At 43.2% G+C, this 24596-nt stretch overlaps 1 protein-coding gene across 1 annotated transcript in view; it reads right to left on the bottom strand.

The window, feature by feature from the left end:
• Positions 1-24596, bottom strand: part of NTRK1 (neurotrophic receptor tyrosine kinase 1) — a 170547-nt gene that overhangs the window by 48151 nt on the left and 97800 nt on the right. Inside the window, exons 5-11 of the mRNA XM_077467839.1 lie at positions 23818-23972; positions 23535-23677; positions 23288-23426; positions 20761-21090; positions 16392-16409; positions 8053-8111; positions 296-398 (exon numbers count right to left, since the gene is read on the bottom strand). Coding sequence (XP_077323965.1) covers positions 296-398; positions 8053-8111; positions 16392-16409; positions 20761-21090; positions 23288-23426; positions 23535-23677; positions 23818-23972 — 947 coding nt within the window. The remainder of the gene's footprint in view (positions 1-295; positions 399-8052; positions 8112-16391; positions 16410-20760; positions 21091-23287; positions 23427-23534; positions 23678-23817; positions 23973-24596) is intronic.

The following is a 24596-nucleotide window of genomic DNA, read 5'->3' as shown; positions in this document are numbered from 1 at the left end:
TGGAAGATTTCTTCATTTGAATGTCTTTGGTCTCATAGGCTTTATTTGTGGCACGTTGCGTCACATACTCATGGTTTTTGAGCTGCATTATTTGATTTCATTTCGTTTTTGGAGTTGGGTATATCAGACTTCGTATGCCAGGGGTCACACTTGTTATCACAGCACAGATTCAATATTGCAATACGTTAGCATAGCAGTCATGTTAACAGCTAAGTAGAGTGATTTTAGACAGATACCTATTCAGGTTTTTTGGTGATGAAATGTACAAAATATGATGTATATGAAGCAAACTTACGATTTATTCCAAACTTCGAATGTCTTCCGCACTTGTTGAGCACAATCAGCAGGAGGAGAAGGAAGAAGCAGGCGAAGACGGCCAGTCCCACAGCCACGGAGACCTGATAGGAAACACAATCCTCTCAGTGATCCTGTTCTTCAATTCCTGAGCATTATAACTTGCTAAACGTTAAGTCACAGAGGATAAACGGCTTATTGGAGCCGCTCACAGCTGCACAATCATCTGGAAAATGTGTAAACTGATATGATAAGCACAGGTTTGTAAGGACCATGTCCCATTGGAGATTCTGTTGCTGGCAAGTTGCTGACGGAACTGTGAGAATACCCACCTGCTCCTACAGGTCAAGGCCAAGAAACGGTAAAATCTCAATGGCCATTGAAAGAACAACAACAGAGTGACATGGTCTGGCCGACGAGTACGTGGCGCCATAGAAGCAGGTGAGCGTTCTCATAGTTCTTTTGGCAATCTTGTCCTTGGAGAATTGATATTAGTAAAAAGATTGCTACGGAGACATGTGCCTAAATGGAGAGATATCCCACATCAACTAGTCAAGTGTAATTTTTCGCTAACTTAATTAAAAATAAAAATGTCACATCCTACTGGATGGAATGGGTTATTATTATACGCTAATTTGGCCATGCAATTTTTGGCCATTGGCCAGTTGTCAGGAGTGTCTAGCGTTCCTGCTCCTCATTCCAGCATCCTGGTTTTGGTTGTGGCATTCTCCGTGTCTGTCTGTCCACCTGCAACGTGATTGATGTGGCCAGTCTCTCGTGGCGGTCAAACCTGATTTAAGCCGGCCAGGCCTGCAGTCTCATTCTTGTAATAGCGGGTGTAATACCTGGTCCATATACCTGTTTGTCTGCCCTGCTCTGCTAGATTGGATTACCTCGTTGATGACCTCAGATGGGATATCAACTATTCTCTGAACTCTGCCTGCCTTTTGACTTTGGATTTTGACCCTGATTATTCTGAGCCTTGTCTACCTTGTACCTGGACTGTCATCGAACCCTTCTGCTACTACTACTAAAGGGGGCTACTATAGGTGAAGAACACAGAAGCGAGCTATAGTGTCTCACCACCGGCGTTAGGGGTAAGCGTGAAGCCGATGAGCCAGTGAAAGTTTACTCAGTGGCTGGCCCTCCCTTTACATTCCCGCCTGACATCCTTGCATTGACATCCTTGTCCACCTGCAAGGTGATTGATGTGGCCAGTCTCTCAGTGGAGGCCAAACCTGATTTAAACCAGCCAAGCCTGCAGTCTCATTCTTATGATAGCATGTGTAATACCTGATCAAGCTACTTGTTTGTCTGCCCTGCTCTGCTAGATTGGATTACCTCGTTGACGATCTCAGATGGGATATCAACTATTCTCTGAACTCTGCCTACCTTTTGACTTCGGATTTTGACCCTGATTATTCTGAGCCTTGCCTACCTTGTACCTGGACTGTCATTGAACCCTTCTGCCTGTCTGCCAACCACAAGTACCTGTTTGCTTTGCTCAGTTTGCATCTGCCCTGGCGTGGTAGCCAGACATTATAGCATTGTGTATAAGTCCTGAGGGCAACCAAATACCGTAGGCCTGCTTGCCTTATGTGAAAGGGGGCTGCTATAGGTGAAGAACACAGAAGTGAACTAGAGTGTCTGACCACCGACGTTAGGGGTAAGCATGATGCCAATGATCCAGGGAAAGTTTACTCAGTGTCTGGCCCTCCCTTTACACTCCTGCCTGACATCCTTGCATTGATATCATTGTCCACCTGCAAGGTGGTTGATGTGGCTAGTCTCTCAGTGGAGGCCAAACCTGATTTATGCCAACCAAGCCTGCAGTCTCATTCTTGTGATAGCGGGTGTAATACCTGATCAAGCTACTTGTTTGTCTGCCCTGCTCTGCTAGATTGAATTACCTCGTTGACGACCTCAGAACGGATATCAACTATTCTCTGAACTCTGCCTGCCTTTTGACTTCGGATTTTGACCCAGATTATTCTGAGCCTTGCCTACCTTGTACCTGGACTGTCATTGAACCCTTCTGCCTGTCTGTCAACCACAAGTACCTGTTTGCTTTGCTCAGTTTGCATGTGCCCTGGCATAGTAGCCAGACACTATAGCATTGTGTATAAGTCCTGGGGGCAACCGAGTACCGTAGGCCTGCTTGCCTTATGGGAAAGGAGGCTGCTATAGGTGAAGAACACGGAAGCGAGCTATAGTGTCTGACCATTGGCGTTAGGGGTAAGCGTGACACCGATGAGCCAGTGGAAGTTTGCTCAGTGGGTGGCCCTCCCTTTACACTCCTGCCTGACATACTTGCATTGAAAAACTGAAGGAGCTGGACAGAATATTTTTGGGAGAACAGCATGGCTGCATCCAATCAATAGGAGCAGCAGAAGATTTGTCCATTAGTGCTGTATAGGCTGGAGGAGTCAGAGTTTCCGTGTTCAGCCTGCAGTAAGTGTATGGCCAACTTTACTTTGCTTTATTAAAATCAAATCCAGCTCTCCTTTACTTCTGGCTCTTGCCCCTAGCCCAAAGCATCCCTACACGAAAATATGTATATGTATACATATCTTTTTTCCAAGTCCGGAATTATCTGCTTCCCCCTGATCAGTTTGTGATGACTTGGGGCCGCTCTCTACCATGGGTCCAGGACTTCCTGCTGACACACCCCCAAGGGACAAGCCCTTGACATCCTGGGCTTACAGAAGTCAGTTAAATGATCTTGGGCTTCATTCAACCCAAAAGAGAACTGGCACTGGATCACAGAGTGATAGGTCTGCGTGTGGGGAGGTACAACGTGGTACAGCGGCATTAAACACTCAGAGTCCGGTTGCAGAGAACAGAACTTGTATTAATGTCAGAGTTCAAATAATTCTCAACAAGCCTGTTGGAAAGGTGCCCAGCCAGGAACACTACCCCAATGTATCAGTGGTGTGCAGCAGAGCAGGTCTCAGAGGTACCGACAGTGTCTGTCTTGAGGGGAGGAATGAGTCCTTGCCTTTACCCAAATGGGGATGTCCTCAGGAAGGATGGCATCTCTATCCTTTCCCTACTGAACTGGAACCTCTTACTGCTGCTAATCACTGTCCCTGTCAGACGGGTGACAAAGCCTGGGAGCCAAGGCCTTAAACAGGCGCTGCCTGATCCAAGATGGCTACCAGAGTTACATGAGATGGCAGTATCCCATTGGATAGCTTCTTTAATAACCCAGGAAACCATAGAGGAACCAAATTCCTCTTGGCTTTCCTTCCAACTGCAATGCTGCTGTGGTAGAGGGCAGCGGCAGACTGACCATTTAGGCACTCGGGCACTGTCTGAGGGCCCCATGCCACTAAGGGGCCCCATCAGGGTTGCCAGCCTCAATAAAACCAGAGACAGTATGTAAAAATCTGTGTTTTTTTGAATTCCCAAGATTATAGCTGCCCTGCCTCTCCAGTACATTTTCAGTGTGTGTTTGTGTATTCTGCGTGTGTATACTGTATGTGTGGTCTATACTGTGTGGCCCCATAATCTATTGCCTGGGGGCCCCATAATCTCCTATTGCCCGGGGTCCCCATAATCTCTTATTGCCCGGGGGCCCCATGAGTTGTCAGTCCGCCTCTGGTCGAGCGCCACCTACAGTGGAGAAATTAGACATGCACGGGACAACACCAAAAAAAGGGTGAGTAATGCTGCTTTAAAGCTCCTTAATGCCCCATACACACGGTCGGAAATTCCGGCGGAAAAAGTCAGATCGGATTATGTTGTCGGAAAATCCGATCGTGTGTGGGCTCTATTTGACTTTTTCTGTTGGAATTTCCAACGGAAAAAGTTTGAGAGCTGGATCTAAAATTTTCCGACAACAAAATCTGATCAAACTTTTTCCGATCGTGTGTAGAGAATTCCAACGCACAAAGTGCCACGCATGTTCAGAAAAAATTTGGAGAGGAAAGCTATTGGCTACTGGGGCCTCTACATAGTCCCGTTGTACATGTTTTACGTCACCTCGTTCTGAACGATCTGATTTTCCGACAACTTTGTGTGACCGTGTGCACGCAAGACAAGTTTCGGGCAAAATCCGACGGAAATAATACGGAATGTCCGACCGTGTGTACGGGGCATAAGACTTAAGAATCAGTCTCTTAAGTATATATAAATAATTACTAAATCTATAGTACCTTTATAAATTCTCATTTGGAATTTGTGTCTTTATTCGGGTGGGGATCAAAAGTACAACATGATCAAAGAGGAACAGGCTTACCACAAGGTCTTGGCAGAAACTCTGCTTGTAAATTTTAATATGATTTCGATTTATCAGAGACCCCAAAAGACCTTATTTTGCATTTTAAAAGTTTTCTGCAGAAACCCAGTATTTACTGAATATCACTTAGTGGTTTTTGTTTCCCCTTAGACCTGATTTTTTTTTTTTTTTTTTTAACTAATGGCCAACAAATTAACACGTTGTTAAATGGACTTAAATTACATGTGATGGGATAATTGCTTAGAAGAGCTCTTGTGGTTCCTTAAGGTGTGATTGAATTAGAAACCCAGAGATTTTATGATAGAAGAACTCCAGGCTGTACTTTTTTCTATGTAAAATGACCACTTAATGAAACATTAATGCCCGCTCAAAAAAATACAAGATCTGTTCCATTGGAGATTAAGTCAGTTTGCTGGTATTGTATTGAACAATAAAGTGGTCTTTCATAGCTTGGCCCCATTCATCTTCTAGTACACAAATGCGTCAAACATAAGGGCCGTGGGCCAAATGCCGCCCTCCAGGCCATTTGATGTGGCCCCCGCACCCAGTGCTTTTTTTTTTTCTAGCTAGAACGTGGCGGATCTCCGTCCTGCCACCTTCGGCTCTCCCTATCTGCTCCCCGCTTACCACTGACACTTATAGAAACAGAAGCCTTCTGTTTTTTATAAGTGTTTTTACCACATATTTGTGGTAAAAAAAAATCACAATAAGCGAGTCTTGATTGGTTTGCGCAAAAGTTATAGCGTTTACAAAATAGGGGATAGTTTTATGGCATTTTTATTAATGATTTTTTTTTTTACTAGTAATGGTGGCGATCAGCGATTTTTATTGTGACTGCGACATTATGGCGGACACATCGGAAATTGTTGACACATTTTTGGGACCATTGGCATTTATACAGCAATCACTGCTATACAAATGCAGTGATTCCTGTGTAAATGACAGTGGCAGTGAAGGGGTTAACCAGTGGGTGGCAGTGTAGGGGTTAAGTGTTCCTAGGGGTGTGTTACTAACTGTGGGGGGGGGCTGGGCTTTCATTTAGTGAACACTTATCTCTGCTCCAATCACATGGAGCAGAGATCAGCGTCACTAGTTGCTAGGCAGAACCGGGAAATGCTGTTTACAACTGCATTTCTCCGTTCAGCCGCCCCATGAGATGATCGCGGGTATGCCCGCGGCGATCGAGTCCACGGAACCTGCGACGGGACTCACGGGGGCCCCGACCGGCACAAGAGCGTGCTGCCGGCGCGCTCGCGATGGCAGGGCGGCAAATTTAAGGGGACGTACAGGTACGTCCATTTGCCTGCCCGTGCCATTCTGCCGACATACATCGGCGTGCGCCAGTCGGGAACCGGTTAAAGTCCCTTAGTATTTCCTTGGGGGGGTACTCCATATATAATATTAATAAAATGTGGAAAATGTCAAGGGGTGTGAATACTTTTTCAAGGCACTGTAGTGAATTTGGGCTCCTTGTATTTAAACACAGTATCTCGGTTTTAAATAATACCTGTGGTCTTTGATATTTTATACCACAATCATACGTAATTGCCTTAATTTATGTCTCTGGAAGCAGGTGAAGGTTGTATACCATCTCCAGGATACAAATGCTATAAACCAATCTTTTCCTATTTTATTACTACTGCGCAGTTAATATTGTTCTTATTTATATTTGTGCCTTCCGACATGCCATTAAAGTGCTTGTAAACCCTTTTTGTTGACTTTTACCTATAGGTAAGCCTAGAATAAGGCTTACCTATAGGTAGTGGAAATATCTCCTAAACGTGCGCCCTCTAGGAGATATTTCACTTGTAGTGCGCCAATGTCGTTTTAGGCCCATGCGCTGTGAAAAAACCGAGCACCGTGCCGTTTCTTCCCCCAGCGTGTGCCGTGACTGACGGCCAGGGCCGGGACAAGGGGTAGGCAGGAGGGACGGCTGCCCTGGGCACAATGGTTTATTGCAAGGATGGGGGTGCCCTGACCTTAACCCTAAGGCAAGGGAGGGGCGCCTTTTGGCATCTTTGCCCTGGGCACTGGATGACCTTGTCACAGCACTGCTGACGGCTCCCACGTGCATGCACGCGGGAGTGAGGTCACGCGACTTTCCGGCTAGTCGCAGAGCCGGAGTCTGTGGCCCCAGAAGGAAGAAGGGTGAAGATGGACGCAGCCTGCACAGGGGACAGTGCGGGCTTCGTTTGCAGGTAAGTGTTGTATGCGCTGCATACTAGCCCATTATGCTTTTCATTTGCAGGCTTTGCGGGGAGCAAAAGAGGAAGTAAAACCCATCGGGGTTTACTTCCTCTTGAAGACAGCCAACCATAGAACACCGGAACATAATATTGTCAAAGACACCATGGAAAGAGTTGTAAAGGTACACAGCTATTTACTAGGGCTGTTACTGATTAAAATTTTCGTGTTTGATTAATACATTTTTTTTTTTATCGATTAATCGACTAATTTCGATTAATTATAATGCACATACAGATCCAACTATTTTTAGCTGATCTCCTTGCATTGCAACTCTGCATTAGTCAGTGGGGAATGTGGTATACACTATATACAATCACTAGTTAGTTTCCACAATCCATGACTCAACTTCACAGTTCACACAAATACGTTTTAAATTCAAACTGTAGCACTGACGTAAGTCATTTTTTTTATCCACAGTAGCGTGACAATCCCTCCACCTCCGGTCTAACTTATCACTCTCACCTTATGGCATGGACCCCTGTGCAAACAGGTGTTCATGCAAGCGGGTATCAAAAGGATTAATAAGCTTCTCTTACTTCTCCTTAGATCTCAGCAAAGATGCCAGGTCATGGGTAGAAAGAAAAGATCTAAGTGCTCACCGCTTAAGTATAAAATTTCATTTTTGTGTTCAAATACAAACTACTCACATAAAGGATGATAAAAACACAGCATGTAAAGCCGATAATTGTGTTAGTTTCCGTAGGGCAGCAGCGGGTGACGTCATGCGTAGCTCCTCCCCGTACACGTTACGTTTAATCAGAACTTCGACGTCACCGGATTCCTCCCCCATTCCCTTTGTTAGCAGACGGAGACACTTGGGGAAGGGGGGAGGAGTCCGGTGACGTTGATGTCCGTGACGTCACCGGATCTCCGACGGAACTCCCTGAAGACCCGGAAGCCAGCAGAGAGATGAGTACCGATTAGAAAAAAATGTTGATCGATCAAAAAAATGAATCAATTAATCGAGGAATTAATCTTTAATTTCCACAGCCCTACTATTTACCCTTTTGTATCACTTGGCCCTCCCTCCTAGATTGTAAGCAGGGCTCTCGGATTCCTCCTGTATTGAATTGTATTGTAATTGTACTGTCTGGCCTAATGTTCTAAAGTGCTGTGCAAAACTGTCAGCGCTATATAAATCCTGTATAATAATAATAATGAAGAGTTAACCTGCATCTGTGTTTAGAGACAACATAGCTTGGAGCACAATTAACTGAGAAGAGATCATTTTACTGTTCATCGTGCAACAAATTACAGACACACAAACTCACCCCAAATGTGTTGTCTTCCACAGTCTCGATGGGGTTCACGTAGGTGCTGTTGCCCCCACCTGCACAATACAGCAATAATGAAAAATGTGATCACTTACTACCTTTAGCCCTCAATGTTTAATCCAAAAAAAAAATCATCAATGTGTTCTCTTATTTATATGGCTCATATGGAAATATAATTATACAAAAAACACTCATTGGCACATCCAAATATTGTAAGAATTGCAACTAAGAAAGAAGTTGGGCTGTACTGGCATAACAAGGTGCACAACAAAAAAGTATATAAAAATATACATTTTATTACATAGTATATTGGGATTGAAAACATTACCAAAATAGTTTAAAATAAATAATCCAAATCAAAGTTGACTGTGTCTATAGACAAGTAGTTATCATGAAAAGTACAATATCATGCACTGCATGGCAGAATTGCCTGAATTTGAACATATATAGAAATGCCTCATGGGTCAACGTATTTCTCTTTCCAGCTTCATCAGGACTCATGAAGAGGTTATAGTAACTATAAAAAAAGTAATAAACCATAGAACATCATTACATCATGTTCATGCATTAACATGTTGTGGATGTCTGTGCCTGATCTTAGCCACAACATGTTAATGCATGTACATGATGTAATGATGTTCTATGTCCAATTCATTTTTATATAGGTATTATAACCTCTTCATGAGTCCTGATGAAGCTTGAAAGAGAAACGCATTAACCCATGAGGAATTTACATATTACACTATATTGTCAAAAGTACTTGGGCGCCTGTATTTACACACACATGAACTTTAATGTCATCCCAGCCTTAGTCCATAGGGTTCAGTATTGAGTTGGCCCACCCTTTGCAGCTTTAACAGCTTTAACTCTTCTGGGAAGGCTGTCCACAAGGTTTAGGAGTGTGTCTATGGGAATGTTTGACCATTCTTTCAGAAGCGCATTTGTTGGGTCGGGCACTGATGTTGGACGAAAAGACTTGGATCATAGTCTCCACTCTAATTCATCCCAAAGGTGTTCTATCGGGTTGAGGCCAGGACTGTGTAGGCCAGTCAATTTCCTCCACCCCCAAACTCACTCATCCATGTCTTTATGGACCTTGCTTTGTGTGCTGGTCAAAATCATTTGGTGGAGGGTGGATTATGGTGTGGGGTTGTTTTTCAGGGGTTGGACTCAGTTCCAGTGAAGGGAATTCTTAAGGCATCATCATACCAAGACATTTTGGACAATTTCATGCTCCCAACATTGTGGGAACAGTTAGGGGATGACCCCTTCCTGTTCCAACATCAATGTGCACCAGTCCACAAAGCAAGGTCCAAAAAGACATGGATGAGCCTGTTTGGGGTGGAAGAACTTGAATGGCCTGCACAGAGTCATGACCTCAACGCAAACACCTCACCACAGAACCTTTGGGGACAAATTAGAGCAGAGACTGCGAGTCAGGCCTTCTTAACCAACATCAGTGCCTGACCTCACAAATGCACTTCTGGAAGAATGGTCAAACATTCCCAAAGACACACTCCTAAACCTTGTAGACAGCCTTCCCGAAAGAGTTGAAGCTGTTATTTGGCTTGGTTGTATTAAGCTAGTTTGGTAATGTTTTTAATCCCAATACACTATGTAATAGAATTTATATTTTTATATACTTTTTGTTATGCTTCTTGTTATGCCAGGAAAGTCTGACTTCTTTCTTATTTGTAACTCATATAGAAATATAGTATATCTTATCTTAAAATGACCTTGAAATGTAAATTGGAGGTCTACTGCACACATTGCCAAGCTAGAATTCATAGGTTGGACCTGATGGGCTTTTGTCTTTTTTCAACCTCCCCTACCATGTACCTATGTAACTATGTAAACTTTTATTATAATCCAATGTTATTGCTAAATAACCAATAACAAAGTTGTAGATTACTTGGAAAATTCTGATCTTATATTAATAGGAAATCCCTGATCGTAATATACATTGCTAGTCAATACATTCTATAGATGTACTTTATCTTGAAGGTCAAGTAATACTCATAACATGTATTACAGGACTATCGTGTTTCATTCATGTGTGGGTGCTGAGTCTGAATCATTCTCTGGCTTCATATAATCCCTTAGGAACCCCACTGAATCACACTGAAGTTTCCAACTTGAAAGCTGAGGTGGGTGGGGGCACCAAAACTCGTAGGTGGCCAGAAACGTAGCTGTGAATTTTGGCAAGGAGATCTCACTGTTGGAGGATCCAAGGCCCATAGGAAGCCAAAGGCTGACTAAGCCCAACAGGCTCCACCCATAACAAAAATATCACTTTTGAGTTAAATGACCCCTTAATTTTATTTTTAATGACTCAAATTATTTTTAAATTATTATTACCAATTTACTCCCATGCTACATACTTCTATTGCCAGGGAGGACTAATTGTTGAGACTTGACATGGTTTGACAAGGTTTGGCTCATCAGTCACTGCTCTATGTTGGCCTAACAAGCTTCAAGTCACAAGGAAGCATCAAGGGGGTTAATATATGACATCATTACTTAGCACAACTGTCAGATATTAAGAATAGGGATGTATATCCCTGCCATTTGTTTAATCTACAGGCTCCATTTTGTCATAGTCCAGATATCCCCCTGGGCAAAGCCGATTCCTCAGTCAGGTTTCTTATTATATTTGTCAGGGGAAGAAATTAAACTAACTCATATTAGCAAGATGATGATAAGCCCTTTTTATTCTATTACAACCAAATAGACATTATAAGTCCAAGGTACAATGGACAATGCAAAGAGGATTGTCTATTCGAAATGGTAAAGCATACAAATGAGAGGAGACAATATATCTGCAATGGCAAGTTTAAAGGGGGACCAATTAAAATTGCTTCAAATTGATCAATTGTCAAATCGGGGAGTCGTGTTTTCCATTTCCTAATGAAAAATAATTATTTTGATTGCACAGCCACCTTTGTGAAGTCATCTTTCCCTTATTTCCTACGTGTTACTCAATACATTGAGCTTGTGCACAACCCAAGCCACCATACTTTACTAGACCTCACCGGAAACTTTGCAAATATACCACAGGAAAATCTCAAAATTGGGATAACATACTACCTTCAGTTCCTTACTGTACAATAACTACAGAGGCTTTGTACTCTAGTGAGGGTACGGCATGGCAATGAAGGTGGGGAGAGTCAAACCCACAGGAGTAATATTGCAAAGGAAAAAGGAGTTGATGTCCACCCTATGTATAGAGAATGCCAAAATGAGGAGTTGATGTCCACCCTATGTATAGAGAATGCCAAAATGAGGAGTTGATGTCCACCCTATGTATAGAGAATGCCAAAATGAACCCACTTCCCTATAATCATAGAAACAAAAAAACACCCAAAAAGGAATGAGTGTATAACCTCTATGGGAATTTAAATTGGGTTGCTGGCATTATATTAATAGAAAGATTTTTAATATTTGAAATTATTATTTATTCAACAAGAGAGAAAAAAAAAAGCCACTAAAAACAAGTAGCATTACACATAAAAAATTGGATGTATTTTAGAAGTACATAACATATATACATAGAAAAATGAATGACCAGGTCTATTGCAAGAGATGATCTTTACAAAAAATAACCCAACGTTTCAAGGTATATATAAACAGTTGACCTCTTCTTCAGGGGTAATTCATGGTCAAATCAAGTAGACCATATGTGTAGATGGTGAACTTCATATAACATCCAACAAGAAGGTTGATCTACCCCAGCTCCACCGAGGTCAGAGGGCCCAAGGGATGAGGAGAAATCCAAATATGTAACCAGGACAGGGAGGTTATTGGGGAGAAAACGTACACCCCCCCCCCCCCCCAACCCCATGGATCTCATGTTCCTGTCAATCAATCAGGAATCCCAGCCACCATATGGCGTCACAGAGGGCACCACCACACGGACCCGCCACACTCCAATTGGGTGTCCAAACCTCACTGCTGATGCAAGATATATTGGATCACAGGTGCGAATCCTGTGATAGGGACCAGGCTTGAGAAAGCCCTCTACAGAGGCAGGGCTCAATTATCACCACACTGAAAAAGTGTCCTGTACCCAAAACCTGTGATCAGCTTGAGGCTACACTCAATATTGCAAAGGAAAACCATAAGGAGAGCCATAGGGTATAAGTGAAGGAGGAGAGCAGAGAGGGAGATGGACCATGTTCCACAAGGGTGTAAAGCTAAAAGAACTCTCCAACAATGCTAGAATGCAGATAATAAGAAATGTTCTTCTCTGTTTTACTATATATTGTGACAGAACGAGAGCCCGTCTCTGTGAAAATGGACGAAAATACGACACAGGATTCACATTAAGGGTTAATGCGAGGTTCCGGATTATTGTTTCTGAGCAGGGTTTTTTTGCTTTATTTTGGATTTTGTAGTTCTGGATTGGAACCTTCAATCATGTAATCAAATTTTACCAGGTGTCATTACATACTCAAGCCTGAGGATAACTCAAAGCTCCCAGTTTGAAGACAGCTCCCATATTGGAGACAGGGGGTCTCACCCAGGGGTAAGAGGAGCTCCAGTCAGGAGTCAAGGGACAGGAGGCCTCACCCAGGGGTCAGAGGAGCCCCAGCCAGGAATCAAGAGACAGGAGGCCTCACCCAGGGGTCAGAGGAGCCCCAACCAGGAGTCAAGAGACAGGAGGTCTTACCCAGGGGTCAGAGGTGCCCCAGCAGCAGCCAGGAGATAGCAGATCTCATACCAGGAGTCAGGTGGGCTCCCAGTGTCAGGACCCCAATTAAGAGGCCAGGAATGGGCTGTGCAGTGGGGCGCTGCAACTAAAGGCTAAGAGAGCCAAGGTAACCAGTAAAGCTGGACAACACAGCCAGAGGGACTGGTAAGAAGAGCAGCAGTGCTGTCGACAAGGGAGCCAGGTGGCTCTGTATTTCTGTTGACTGTTCCTATTGATGTGGAGGAACCCCTACATGGGCAACTGATGTCTATGTGAACTTTCTCTATTATTTCATAAAAGTGGGCTGCCAAATACAGTATGATGACAACCTACCATATGAGTATAATCTCACTAATACCACAATATTTACAATAATTCTGCCACTAGTTAAGCCTCATCTTGTATGTGCAGTTCAGTTTTGGTCACCAATCCACAGGAAGGATGTTTTTGAACTTGAAAAATAATAAGAGGGTTGGAGAACCTCAGTTATAAGGAATGAGTACAAAGATTACAATTATTCGAGCTGGAGATGGGGTTCTTAAGGAGGGGTATGATCACAATGTACTAATTTATAGGTGATTATATTAATTGTAATAATGTATCTACTCTAAAGTCCCTCAAAAGGACACATGACCACAATTTAAGATGGTGGAAAAGATGTTAAATCTGAAACTGCAAGAGAGGTTCTTTACTGGAAATGTAGAATTTTCTTCGTCTGGGGGTGCTATCAGCAGACAGTGTTGAGAAATGCTAAAACATTTTGAAATTCTCCTTGGGTTTGATAGGACTTAATCCAGGGATTGTCATTTCACCAAAATAGGGTCAGGCAGGGCCAGGGCAAGGGGTGGGCAGGAGGGGAGGCTGCCCTGGGCACATTAAGGATTTAGGGGTGTTGTACTAGAAGGGGTGCTTTGGAAGGGGAGATTTGGATAAGGAGGGTGGATTTGTGTTAGGAAGAGGTACAAGGGGGATTTGTGCGTGTAGGCCTAATTGAGGGGATTTGTGTTAGGAGGGGAAATTTGGGGGGAGGATTAGTGCTAGGAGAGGGGATTTTGGGGGGATTTGTGCTGGGAGTATGGGATTTGGTGGGGGTAGAAGATTTGAGCTCTGAGGGGTTATTTGTAGTGGAAGAGGGGAAATTTTAGCTTGAGGAGAATTTCGGCCTGCAAAGAGAATTTAAGCTTATATAGGTCATGGCCTGTTTTAAAATCTCTAAGTTCAGGTTAGTAGGATTGTCAGGGTAACTAATGTTTGTTCTTGAGTACAGGTTCAGGTAGGGAATCCTTATGCCGCATACACACGACTGGATTTTCCAGCAGAAAAGGTCAGACGGAATCATTTCAAAGGATATTCCAATCGTGTGTGGGCTTCATCTGACTTTTTTTTTTTTCAAAAATTCTGACGGACCTAGAAATAGAACATGTTTTAAATCTTTCTGATGGAATCAATCCCTATTGGGAAAGCTGTTCGTCTGTATGCTATTCTGACGGAAAAAAAAACAATGCAAGGGCAGCTATTGGCTACTGGCTATTGAACTTCCTTTTTCTAGTCCCATCGTACGTCATCGTGTTCTAATCAAACGGATTTTGATGTGATCGCATGTAGGCAAGTCTGTTTCGTTGGAACCCCGTCAGAAAGACCGTCAGAGTGTATTCTGACTGAGATTTGCTCAACAGATAGATCCAGCAATGAAGGGCAGGAACCTACTGTGTCTAGACTACAAGACTCTAATGCCCCGTACACACGATTGGACTTTCCGACAACAAAACCGTGGATTTTTGTTCGAAAGGTTGTTAGCTCCAACTTGTCTTGCATACACACGGTCACACAAATGTTGGCCAACAATTAAGAACGTGGTGACGTACAAGACGTATGTGATATCTCCACATTTTACCACACCGAGCGCTGCCGGCTCGTACTTGATTCCGAGCATGCATGGACTTTTGTGCAACGGACATGTGTACACACGATCGGAAAGTCCGACAACAAAAATTTGTTGCCAGAAAATTTGAGAACCTGCTAGCCAACATTTGTTTGACTTTCCGCCAACAAGCTAACATCCAACATTTGTTGTCGGAAAATCTGATCATGTGTACGGGACATAATTGTTCCTTCTGAGGGTTTCTTATCATTCAATAGCAATACAGGGCTACATATCCTAGATCTGCTGGCTGCAGGAATAAGTCGCTTCCCAGTAAAAAAAAAAAAACACCCATTTTCATACAATTCCAGTGATAATTAGATTTGTTTATACCATCCGTATCATTTTTCTTCCAAATGAATTCCTTGGAGTTGTTAACAGGGATTCAAAATACCACCACAGCAGCCCTCTATTTAACGATAGTAAACACATAAAACTTACAAGTATTGCCAGCAGAGGTCCAGTGTCCACTAACAAAAAGCTTAACTAACCAACCGAACCCCCTTGTCTCAAGCATCACCACCACCAGCTCAATGACATTTCTTGGGCAGACTGACATCCACCAATGGACTAAGTTCCTTTTAGCCCTTGTACACACGGTGGGAGAATCCGTCGGAATGTGTCCTATCGGACCGTGTTGTCGGATAATCTGACTGTGTGTGGTATGCTTTGGACTGATTCCGTCTGAATATCCGTCGGACCAAATTTTCCAACATGTTGGAAATATTTTCCGACCAACTGGTCCGATCGGACATACTCCGATCATGTGTAGAGAATTCAGATCGGACCAAGTGCCACGCATGCTCAGATCAAATTCCTAGACCAAAGCTATTGGCTACTAGCCTGAACGTAGTCCAATCGTAACAAAATAACGTCATCACGTTCTGAATGATCGGACACAATCTGTCGGACACAATCCGTCGGACAAAATCCGACTGACAAAATCCGACGGATTTGTTTGGCAGAATGCCCGACCGTGTGTACAGGGGCTTAGAACCAACAACAATTTGCCAAAGGTGAGCGTCATACCACTCGATGGGCCCCATTTTGTAATGACTTCAAGTCCTCCACAGACCCTCAAAGACCCTCAAATGATGAGGAAAAAACATCCCCTTGATGCTGATAAGAAGAAAGGTTGGCAGGTGGGACAACTTCACTCTTCAACAATCTTTTCTAAGATGACTTCCCAGCAGAATTCAGTCCTACCCCTGTTACTCCTCTCTACCATTTGACCAACAACCTCCAATCAGGTAAGAATTTTTGTTACCATCTTACTATTCACCCCCTTAGTCATGTAGCCCACCCTTCCATTTTCTTGCCCCTCTCTGCCCCTCTCTCTTCCCACCTGCTTCTCAGAACACCAGTGGCCTATCTACTGGAGAATGGATAAATACCAGAGCATAGGAAAAATAGGGCAACAGCAACCAATTCGATTGTGACAACTGGAATGAAAATTGTCTCTGCGAACAACACCTTCAACTTTTCATTGTCAAATGTGCACCCCAAATGTTCATTTAGACACTGGCACGTCTGTGATAATTATAAATTTAATGCACAATATGTATCTGCCAGGAGCTGACACATCTCAGACACTAAACTTTTAGTATGTCTCTCGAAGTCTCCATTTATGTAGCAAAGACAATTTGCAATTAGAAGCAAAACATCATAATGGTATTCAAATATTAATGAGCTAGTTGACAAACACAATTAAGTAGATGCACTTACCCTCGGGAGACAGCGACACTGAAACCAAAAAAAAAAAAAAAAGATATGTCATTAGAATTATGCAAAGAATTGTTAATTTCATTAAAAAGACCAACAAAAATATATTATATTGCTGTATTTTGAAAGATAATTTCTTAAGCAAAATTTATGAAAACATACTGAAGGCTTATTAAAAGGGTGATATTAGGAATAAACCATTTCGGGTGGATTTAAGTGTGTTGCTATGGCCATTTGGCTTTGGTTTTATTGCAATAAAATTGAGTTAGATATATTATTTAAAAGCACATGTTTACAGAGGCTCTTCCCCTTCATTGATATGTAAATAAACCAGTTGCATAGGTTTTAGAGCTGAGCAGAGGAAGATGGTAGACAGGAAGTTGGTGGGAGGGGCTTGGGGAGTTTTTGAAAGAACCGTGTTGGAAAAAGAGTTGTGTTTGGAAGGACGATGGAGTAACATCGTCGGCCGGAAGCCAGATAACCAAAATACCAACCTGTAATTATGAGAACCCCTTTGTCACTCAATGTTATGCTTTGTGTCTATCTATTAAAGTTCTTGCAGTAAAACCAAGGAAGCTTAGACTTCTGTAATGTATCAGTGCTTTACTAAACAGGAAAAACTGTACATACAACTGAAGGATGCACAATACAACACAACTCATAGCTTACAAAAATATGCCTACAAATATAAGCATGCACAATAAATATGCATTAAAGCGGGAGTCCACCGGGACTCCGCGTTTTTTTTTTTTTTAAAGCCAGCAACTACAAATACTGCAGCTGCTGACTTTTAAAATAGTGACACTTACCTGTCCAGCGCGCCCGCGATGTCGGCACCCGAAGCCGATCGCTAGGTCGTCTGTCGGGTCCTGCCGCCGCCATCTTGGGTATGGGAATCAGGAAATGGAGCCTTTCGGCTTCATTTCCCGGTTCCCTACTGCGCATGCGCGAATTGTGCTGCGCAATAAGGACGCTCCCCGCTGCCTCTGGGAGCTGTGTGTTTCCCAGCAGGCAGCGGGGCACTTGCGGGAAGGGGCGGGCACTTGTGGAAAGAGGCGTAAGTTACGCCCCTTTCCGCAGAGAGCTGTCTCGGAAGTGGGTGCAGTTACCTGGATTATCCAGGTAACTGCACCCCCCTCCCCCCTGAAAGGTGCCGATTGTGGCACCGGAGGGGGGGAGGGTTCCGATGAGCGGAAGGTCCACTTTAGGGTGGACCTCCGCTTTAAGTAAACTAAACAGTTATGCCATGTACACACAGTCGGACTTTGCGGCAAAAAAAGGGCAGAAGGAATCAATTCATCGGACATTCCGATTGTGTGTGGGCTTCAGCTGACTTTTTTTTTTTTTTCAAAAATTCTGACGGACCTAGAAATAGAACATGTTTTAAATCTTTCCGACGGAATCAATTACTATCGGGAAACCCGTTCGTCTGTATGCTATACGGACCAAAACTACGCAAGGGCAGCTATTGGCTACTGGCTATTGAACTTCCTTTTCTAGCCCCGTCGTATGTCATCACGTTCTAAACGAACAGACTTTGGTGTGATCGTGTGTAGGCAAGTTCATTTCAGCGGAACTCCGTCGGAAAGACCGTCAGAGTTTATTCTGATGGAAAGTCTGGTCGTGTGTACGTGGCATTACTCAACTTAGGGTTTAAGATGTAATGTCCTTCATGGTTCCTTGCTCAGCCCAACTTAAAATGTCTAAGTTGGCCTGAGCAAGGAACCATGAAGGACATTACATCTTAAAGAGGAAGTAAAGGCAGCATTTTTTTTTTTTTAAAAAGCACACCCTGTAAGGCAAAGGCATAATGAGCTAGTATGCATAGCATACTAGCTCATTATGAATAACTTACCTGAGAACGAAGCCCCAGAAGCGGTCCTACACCTTCCTCTTCGCCGCTGCCATGGATCCTGGAGCGACTTCCGGGTCTCGCGGCTCCGGCGCTGTGATTCGCCGGAGCCACGATGACGTCACTCCCACGCATGCGCACGGGAGCCGACACTAGCGGCATATCGCCGCGATCTGCGGCCTGCCCCAGTGCGCCTGCGCGCCGCTGTCTACGGGTAAATATCTCCTAAACCGTATAGGTTTAGGAGATATTTCTTGGACCTACAGGTAAGCCTTAATCTAGGCTTACCTGTAGGTCAAAGTTGGTTGTAAGGGTTTACAACCACTTTAAACCCTGAGTTGAGTAACTGTTTAGTTTACTTAATGCGTACATATTGTGCATGCTTATATTTGTAGGCATATTTTTGTAAGCTAGGAGTTGTGTTATATTGTGCATCCTACAGTTGTATGTACAGTTTTTCCTGTTTAGTAAAGCATTGATACACTACAGAAGTCTAAGCTTCCTTGCTTTTACCGCAAGAACTTTAACAGATAGACGCAAAGCATACCATTGAGTGACAAAGGGGTTTTCATAATTACAGGTTGGTATTTTGGACCCTGGTAAAGGTCTCTGTTCTTATTCCAATGTCAACATGATAATGCTAAGGGATTAGCATGACATCTAGACAGCTAGCCTACATATTTCTCCCATGCCTAGGAGTCTCTAGAACAGGGGTCTCCAAACTTGAAACAACGGTCCAGTTTACTGCCCTTCAAACTTTAGGGGGGCCAGACTGTGGCCAGTGGAAGTAGAAAAAGCCCTGGCATCGGTGGTGAGTAAACAAAGCCATAGGCATGGCGGTCAGTGGGAGTAAAAAAATAAAATCATTGGCGCTAGTAGGAGGAAAAGTGTCCCATCATCGGGGTCACTGAGAGGAATAGTGTCCCATTATTTGTGTCAGTGAGAGGATTAGTGCCCTGTCTTTGATGTCAGTGGAAGGGATAGTGCCGTGTATCAGTGAAAGCAATTGTGCCCCACGGGCCGGATAAAGGCAAGAAAAGGGCCACATCCTGCCAGCAGGCCGCAGTTTGGAGGCCCCTGTTCTAGAACATTGGGCTGTAAGAAATGTCATCAGTCTTTTTAAAATCAACTCCTGACAAACATTTTTTTATGTTTTGCATAGAGCAGGAAAGCCCAAGAACAGGGGGTCTCCAAACTGCGGCCTGAGGGCCAGATGCAGCCCTTTGCTAGCTTTTATCCGGCCCTTGGGGCACTATTTCTCCCGATGAAGGGGCACTACTCCTTCCACTAACACCATAGATATTGCATTATTCCTCTCACGGAGACCAATGATGGGACACTACTCCTTCCACTAAAACCAATGATGGGGCAGTATTCCTCTCACTGACACTAATTATGGGACACTTCCCTTTCTCCTGCTGACCACAACCATGTGGCCATGTTTATTCTCAATTACATTTTCTATCCCCACTGGCATCAATCCAGCCCCCCTAAAGACTGAAGGACAGTAAACTGGCCCTTTGCTTGAAAAGTTTGGAGACCCCTGACCTAGAATCTCTATCAGGATTTTCACTGTTGTGTCTCCATTGGAAATGTTGTCCTCACTTCCTGTCCTAATTATGGGAGATCAGAGGAACAAGAAGTGAGGGGGCAAATATTTTCAATGGGGACGGAGACAGCTACAAAACACTTTTGAACAGAGATAGGAAGGGTTAGGGGCCTTTGTGAGGTTTTTATGGTCCACATTTCTGACACGTGACCCCCTCCACTCTTTCCCTCACACCTTGTGCTCATTAATCCCTTTCCTACATGGAGTCAAATACACCCTTAACCTGTTCCCACTCTATCCAGAGCTAAAAAAAAAAAGTTTTCTCTGAAGTTGTAAATTTATTAAAGGATTATGAATACAACTGACAATCACACTTATCTTTTTGGACAACCCATTCTAAAATCAAGGCAATTAATGTGAAGTTTCCCCTTCTCTGCAGCTTTAACAACCTCCACTCACCAGAGTGTGTCTGTGGGAGTTTGTGCAAATTCAGCCAAAAGGACATTTGTGGGGTTAGTTCACCACCAGCAACCCGATTTATCCCAAAGGTGTTCAATAGTTTTGAGGTCAGGTCTCTGTGCAGGTCACTCAAGTTCCTCCACACCAAACTCATCAAACCATGTCTTTATGGAGCTGGCATTGTACACAGAGGCATGGTCATGATGGAACACAATAAGGCCTTCCCAAAATAGTTGTTCTTCTAAGTTTGGAAGCACAAGATTGTCTAAAAATTTCTTTGTATGTTATTGTTTTTTGGTTTAGTAATACCCTTCATTGAAAAAGGCCTGAACTTGCCCATTTAGGTAGGTGTGATGTCCACAAACTCTGACCATACAGTTATTGTTGCATTGGTTATATATGATATATAGTGTTTGGAATTAGTACCTTTTTTTTGGGTTTCTGCAGGAAAATAAATACAAATAAGTGGGTGAGGGCTTGGATCTGTCTCTAGAACTGTGGTATCTTCTCACCTGGGATAGGTTCCTCTGGATTAAAGCCAAAAGGGTTGTCCATAAACGTGCTGTACACACTTTTGCTGTCTCTTCCTAGCTCATTCCACACCAGAAGGGTATAGTTTCCATTGTTGACGTGCGTTGGCTTATTAAAATACAGGCAACCATGAATAAGTGTACCATTTTCTCTGTACTCCAGGAACTTTGTGTATTGGAAATCGTACATGTCCAGAATTTGCCCATTAAATTTCCAGCTGAGATCAGGTGCGGGGTTCCCATCTATCGTGAAAGGAATACAGACGTGGTGCTGGAGGACTACTTCCCCTAACTCCACCACCACTGCTGGGACTAAGATAGAAAGAGAAAAATGGAACAATATAGTGAATATACTACACAAGTGACAGAAATTCCAAATTAGGACATGCTTAAAGAGATACTTTAGACATACAACTCAGCAAATTGCTGGAGCTACCTAAGAAACCCTGTGCCTGTACTAATGTCAGACAGGCTACAAAATTCACTATGCATTAAGTTCAATTTATGTCTGGTTTATGCAAAATCCTAATTTACTGGTATAATTGAAATGAAAAGATACAACCAGTAACGTTCCACCAAAGCACATCTTCACCCTCACAACCCCAGGAGGTGCCTCTCCCTGTATATATAATATATATTTTTTCAGAACTGTTACCTGAAACAGCAGGGCCTACTTCCCCTAATCTCTTCTCTAGCTCAAGGTGGTCCTCAATGATGAAGAGACCATCGGTGCTGTGACATCAGTGCTGGTGTCTGCGGCATTAAAAGTGAGTGCAGGACTCTGTGGTGTAGTCACCCCTAGGGGGTAAATCCATGATGCCCTGCACTTGTGAAAAGTGAGTTGAATGAAGCGGCATTCGGTTGCAAAGAGGGGTCTGAGGGAAACTGAGCTGGAGAAAGTAAGTATTACAGCCTGACCATTATACTCAAAAACTTAGCACACAGGGTTGTTCCTCATCATCCGCAGTGGGATAGTGAAGGGAGGATGACAGATAAAATATATTTAAAGCCAAAACTTAAAATAATGAAAGAAAGGCCAGTCTATTAAAAAATAAAAATAATACTTACCCTTGGCATTGCCCACACCTGTTCGGGCCTGGATCTGAACTTGCAAACTCTGTTGTGTTTGGCATAGTCTCTTCTTGCTGAGCCACCTATAATGGTGGACAGCTCCTTCGACAATTCCTTGAATGGTCCTGCCTTGAACTTTTAACTTCCTATTTAAGCCATGCATTTGCACTTTCTGTTTGCCAAATTATTGTGCCCTCTCCAGCCAATATCTCTCTCTTGTCACTCCTACTGCCATTCATATCTTTGCTATCACTCGTTACCGACTCTTGGCTTTTTCCTAGAATATGCTTCTGCTTGAACCCAACCTGCAACAGCCCGTTACTGAACTCTGACTTGTTTTCTGAGTACATATCTGTTTATCCCTATCTGCTCTCCCTGCTACTGGACCTGGCTTGCTTACCTCCTGGTGGGGCAATCCTGAGGACTGTTACTAACATGCAGCAAAACCCTTGTCCACCATCAGGAGCTTTGGTGAAAATCAATTAGTACTTAGCCCTTGTACACACGGTCGGACATTCCGACAACAAAATCCGTCGGATTTTGTCCGACGGATTTTGCTCCGAAACTTGTGTTGCATACACACGGTCGGACAAAGTTGTCGGAAAATCCGATCGTACGTAACGTGATGACGTTATTTCGTTAGGATGGGACTATGTTCAGGCTAGTAGCCAATAGCTTTGGTCTAGGAATTTGATATGAGCATGCGTGGCACTTTGTCTGATCGGAATTCTCTACACACAATCGGACAAAGTCCAATCGGATCATGTTATCGGAAAGTTTTATAGCCCAGCTCTAAAACTTTGTCCGTCGGATATGCCGAAGGAAACAGTCCTATGAAGCCCACGCACAGTCGGATTATCCGACAACGCGGTCCAATCGGACATTTTCCGTCGGAATGTCCGACCGTGTGTACAAGGGCTTAGGCTCTGCACCTCAAGTGAGCCTGTGTCTTCCACCAGTGTGGCCGGCTTCTGTACTTATCCAGCTGGCCGATGGGTGCCTTGCTACTGCTATAGTTACTGGTCTCTGAGCGTGACTCCAAATCATGACAGTACCACTGATCTTGTTCTCTACCACTGCCAAAGAATCTTCTGCATCCAAGATGTTTCTAAGTGTGTTGAATGACTCATCCCCTACTGTACATTGTGGTTTCTCCCACCAGCCTGTAAGCCACTAAAGGACACAGCAGTGAGGTAGGGGTCAATGGGAGGAACCATAGCACACCAGCAGGCTAACACTTCCAGAAGTGTAGAATTTTTAAAGAGTAGCGATTTTTTTGGGTGTTGATCTCCAAAGATGTGTCTTTTTTCAGCTTATGTAACATCACTGATTCAAAGCAAATAACAGACTGCCTGGTTTATAAGCCATTTGTTGAAATTCTAAATTCAGGGGAATATGGACAAAGAATACAAAAAAAAAATTTGGTTTGTCTACTCACAGCGGACATCCAGCTGAATGGATTTCTTGGTGGGGCCAGCCATATTCTCAGCCCAGCAGGTGACATCCCGCTTATTGAAGCCTGGAGAGATGTTGTGGAGGTGTAGGAAGATCGTATCTGTGTCTGGACCCTCTGACTGCTGCGGAGACAACATGTGAAAAACCCCATAGTATACTGCTGTATAAGTATTCTTGGATTGATACTAAATATGTACTTTTTTTTTAGTTTGTTTCTATTGCACACCTACCTCAATTTCATACTGGGGTTTGATTTGTGGCAAAATCCAGGTGGCTGTTGGTCGGGGTTGACCAGCTACATTACACTGAAGGGTAAGATTATCCCCATAAAGTACTGTGAGATTTTGCTCCATGATGAAAACTTCTGGCCGATCTGGTGAAAGATATGACATAGTGAAGTCATTTTCTTAAAACACTTGATGTATTAATACAAATCCAATGCCACCTAAAGGTTTACTCTAGTTTTTATTGCCTCATTTTTCGACCCTGCTTATAGAAAAATGGGATGTATACCACACAGCGTGATATTGGCCTCTTCTATGAAGATCTCTAGACCATGTTCTAAACAGCTCAACGTTTGGTTGCCAAGGTCAGCCCAACCTTCATCTCGACGAAGCTGAATCCATCGCACTTCGCAAGAGCATTGTAAAGGGTTTTCCATCAGGACCCTGAGAGATAATAAGCAAAATAAGAATCAAAACAGACTAAAGGGCAGCATTTTACATCTCAAAATATAAATTATGTCAAACGCCTCTGATAATATCATAGTTAATCCTGTAATTATTGGGACATTAATGGTCTCAAAAAGAGACCCCTTGCACTCCTGACCTAAGGAGGGTAACTGGACTAGTCTGACAAACAGATGAGGTGCGTCCATCTCTGGTTGCATATGCTAGGCAGACCAATATGGAGTCAAATATGGGGCAAAATATGTACAGATTAGGACAGGTCTCAAAAGCTGAATTCAAGGTAAGTATACATTTGAACTACAAATATGTGACCTTTGGTACCTTTTGAAAGAAAGATAATTTTCAGCTGGTCTTCTGATTTAGGCACCCAGAGTCTCTCTCTCTATATATATAGATAGATAGATAGATAGATAGATAGATAGATAGATAGATAGATAGATAGATAGATATACATATCTATAGATAGATAGATAGATAGATAGGTAGATAGATATACATATCTATAGATAGATAGATAGATAGATATGTATATCTATCTATCTATCTATCTATCTATCTATCTATCTATCTATCTATCTATCTATCTATCTATCTATATATATA

Source organism: Lithobates pipiens, unplaced genomic scaffold (assembly GCF_037356315.1).
Source record: "Lithobates pipiens isolate NorthernLeopardFrog02 unplaced genomic scaffold, aLitPip1_a1.2 Scaffold_62, whole genome shotgun sequence".
Lineage (NCBI taxonomy): Eukaryota > Metazoa > Chordata > Amphibia > Anura > Ranidae > Lithobates > Lithobates pipiens.
This window is presented reverse-complemented; position numbering and strand designations above follow the sequence as displayed.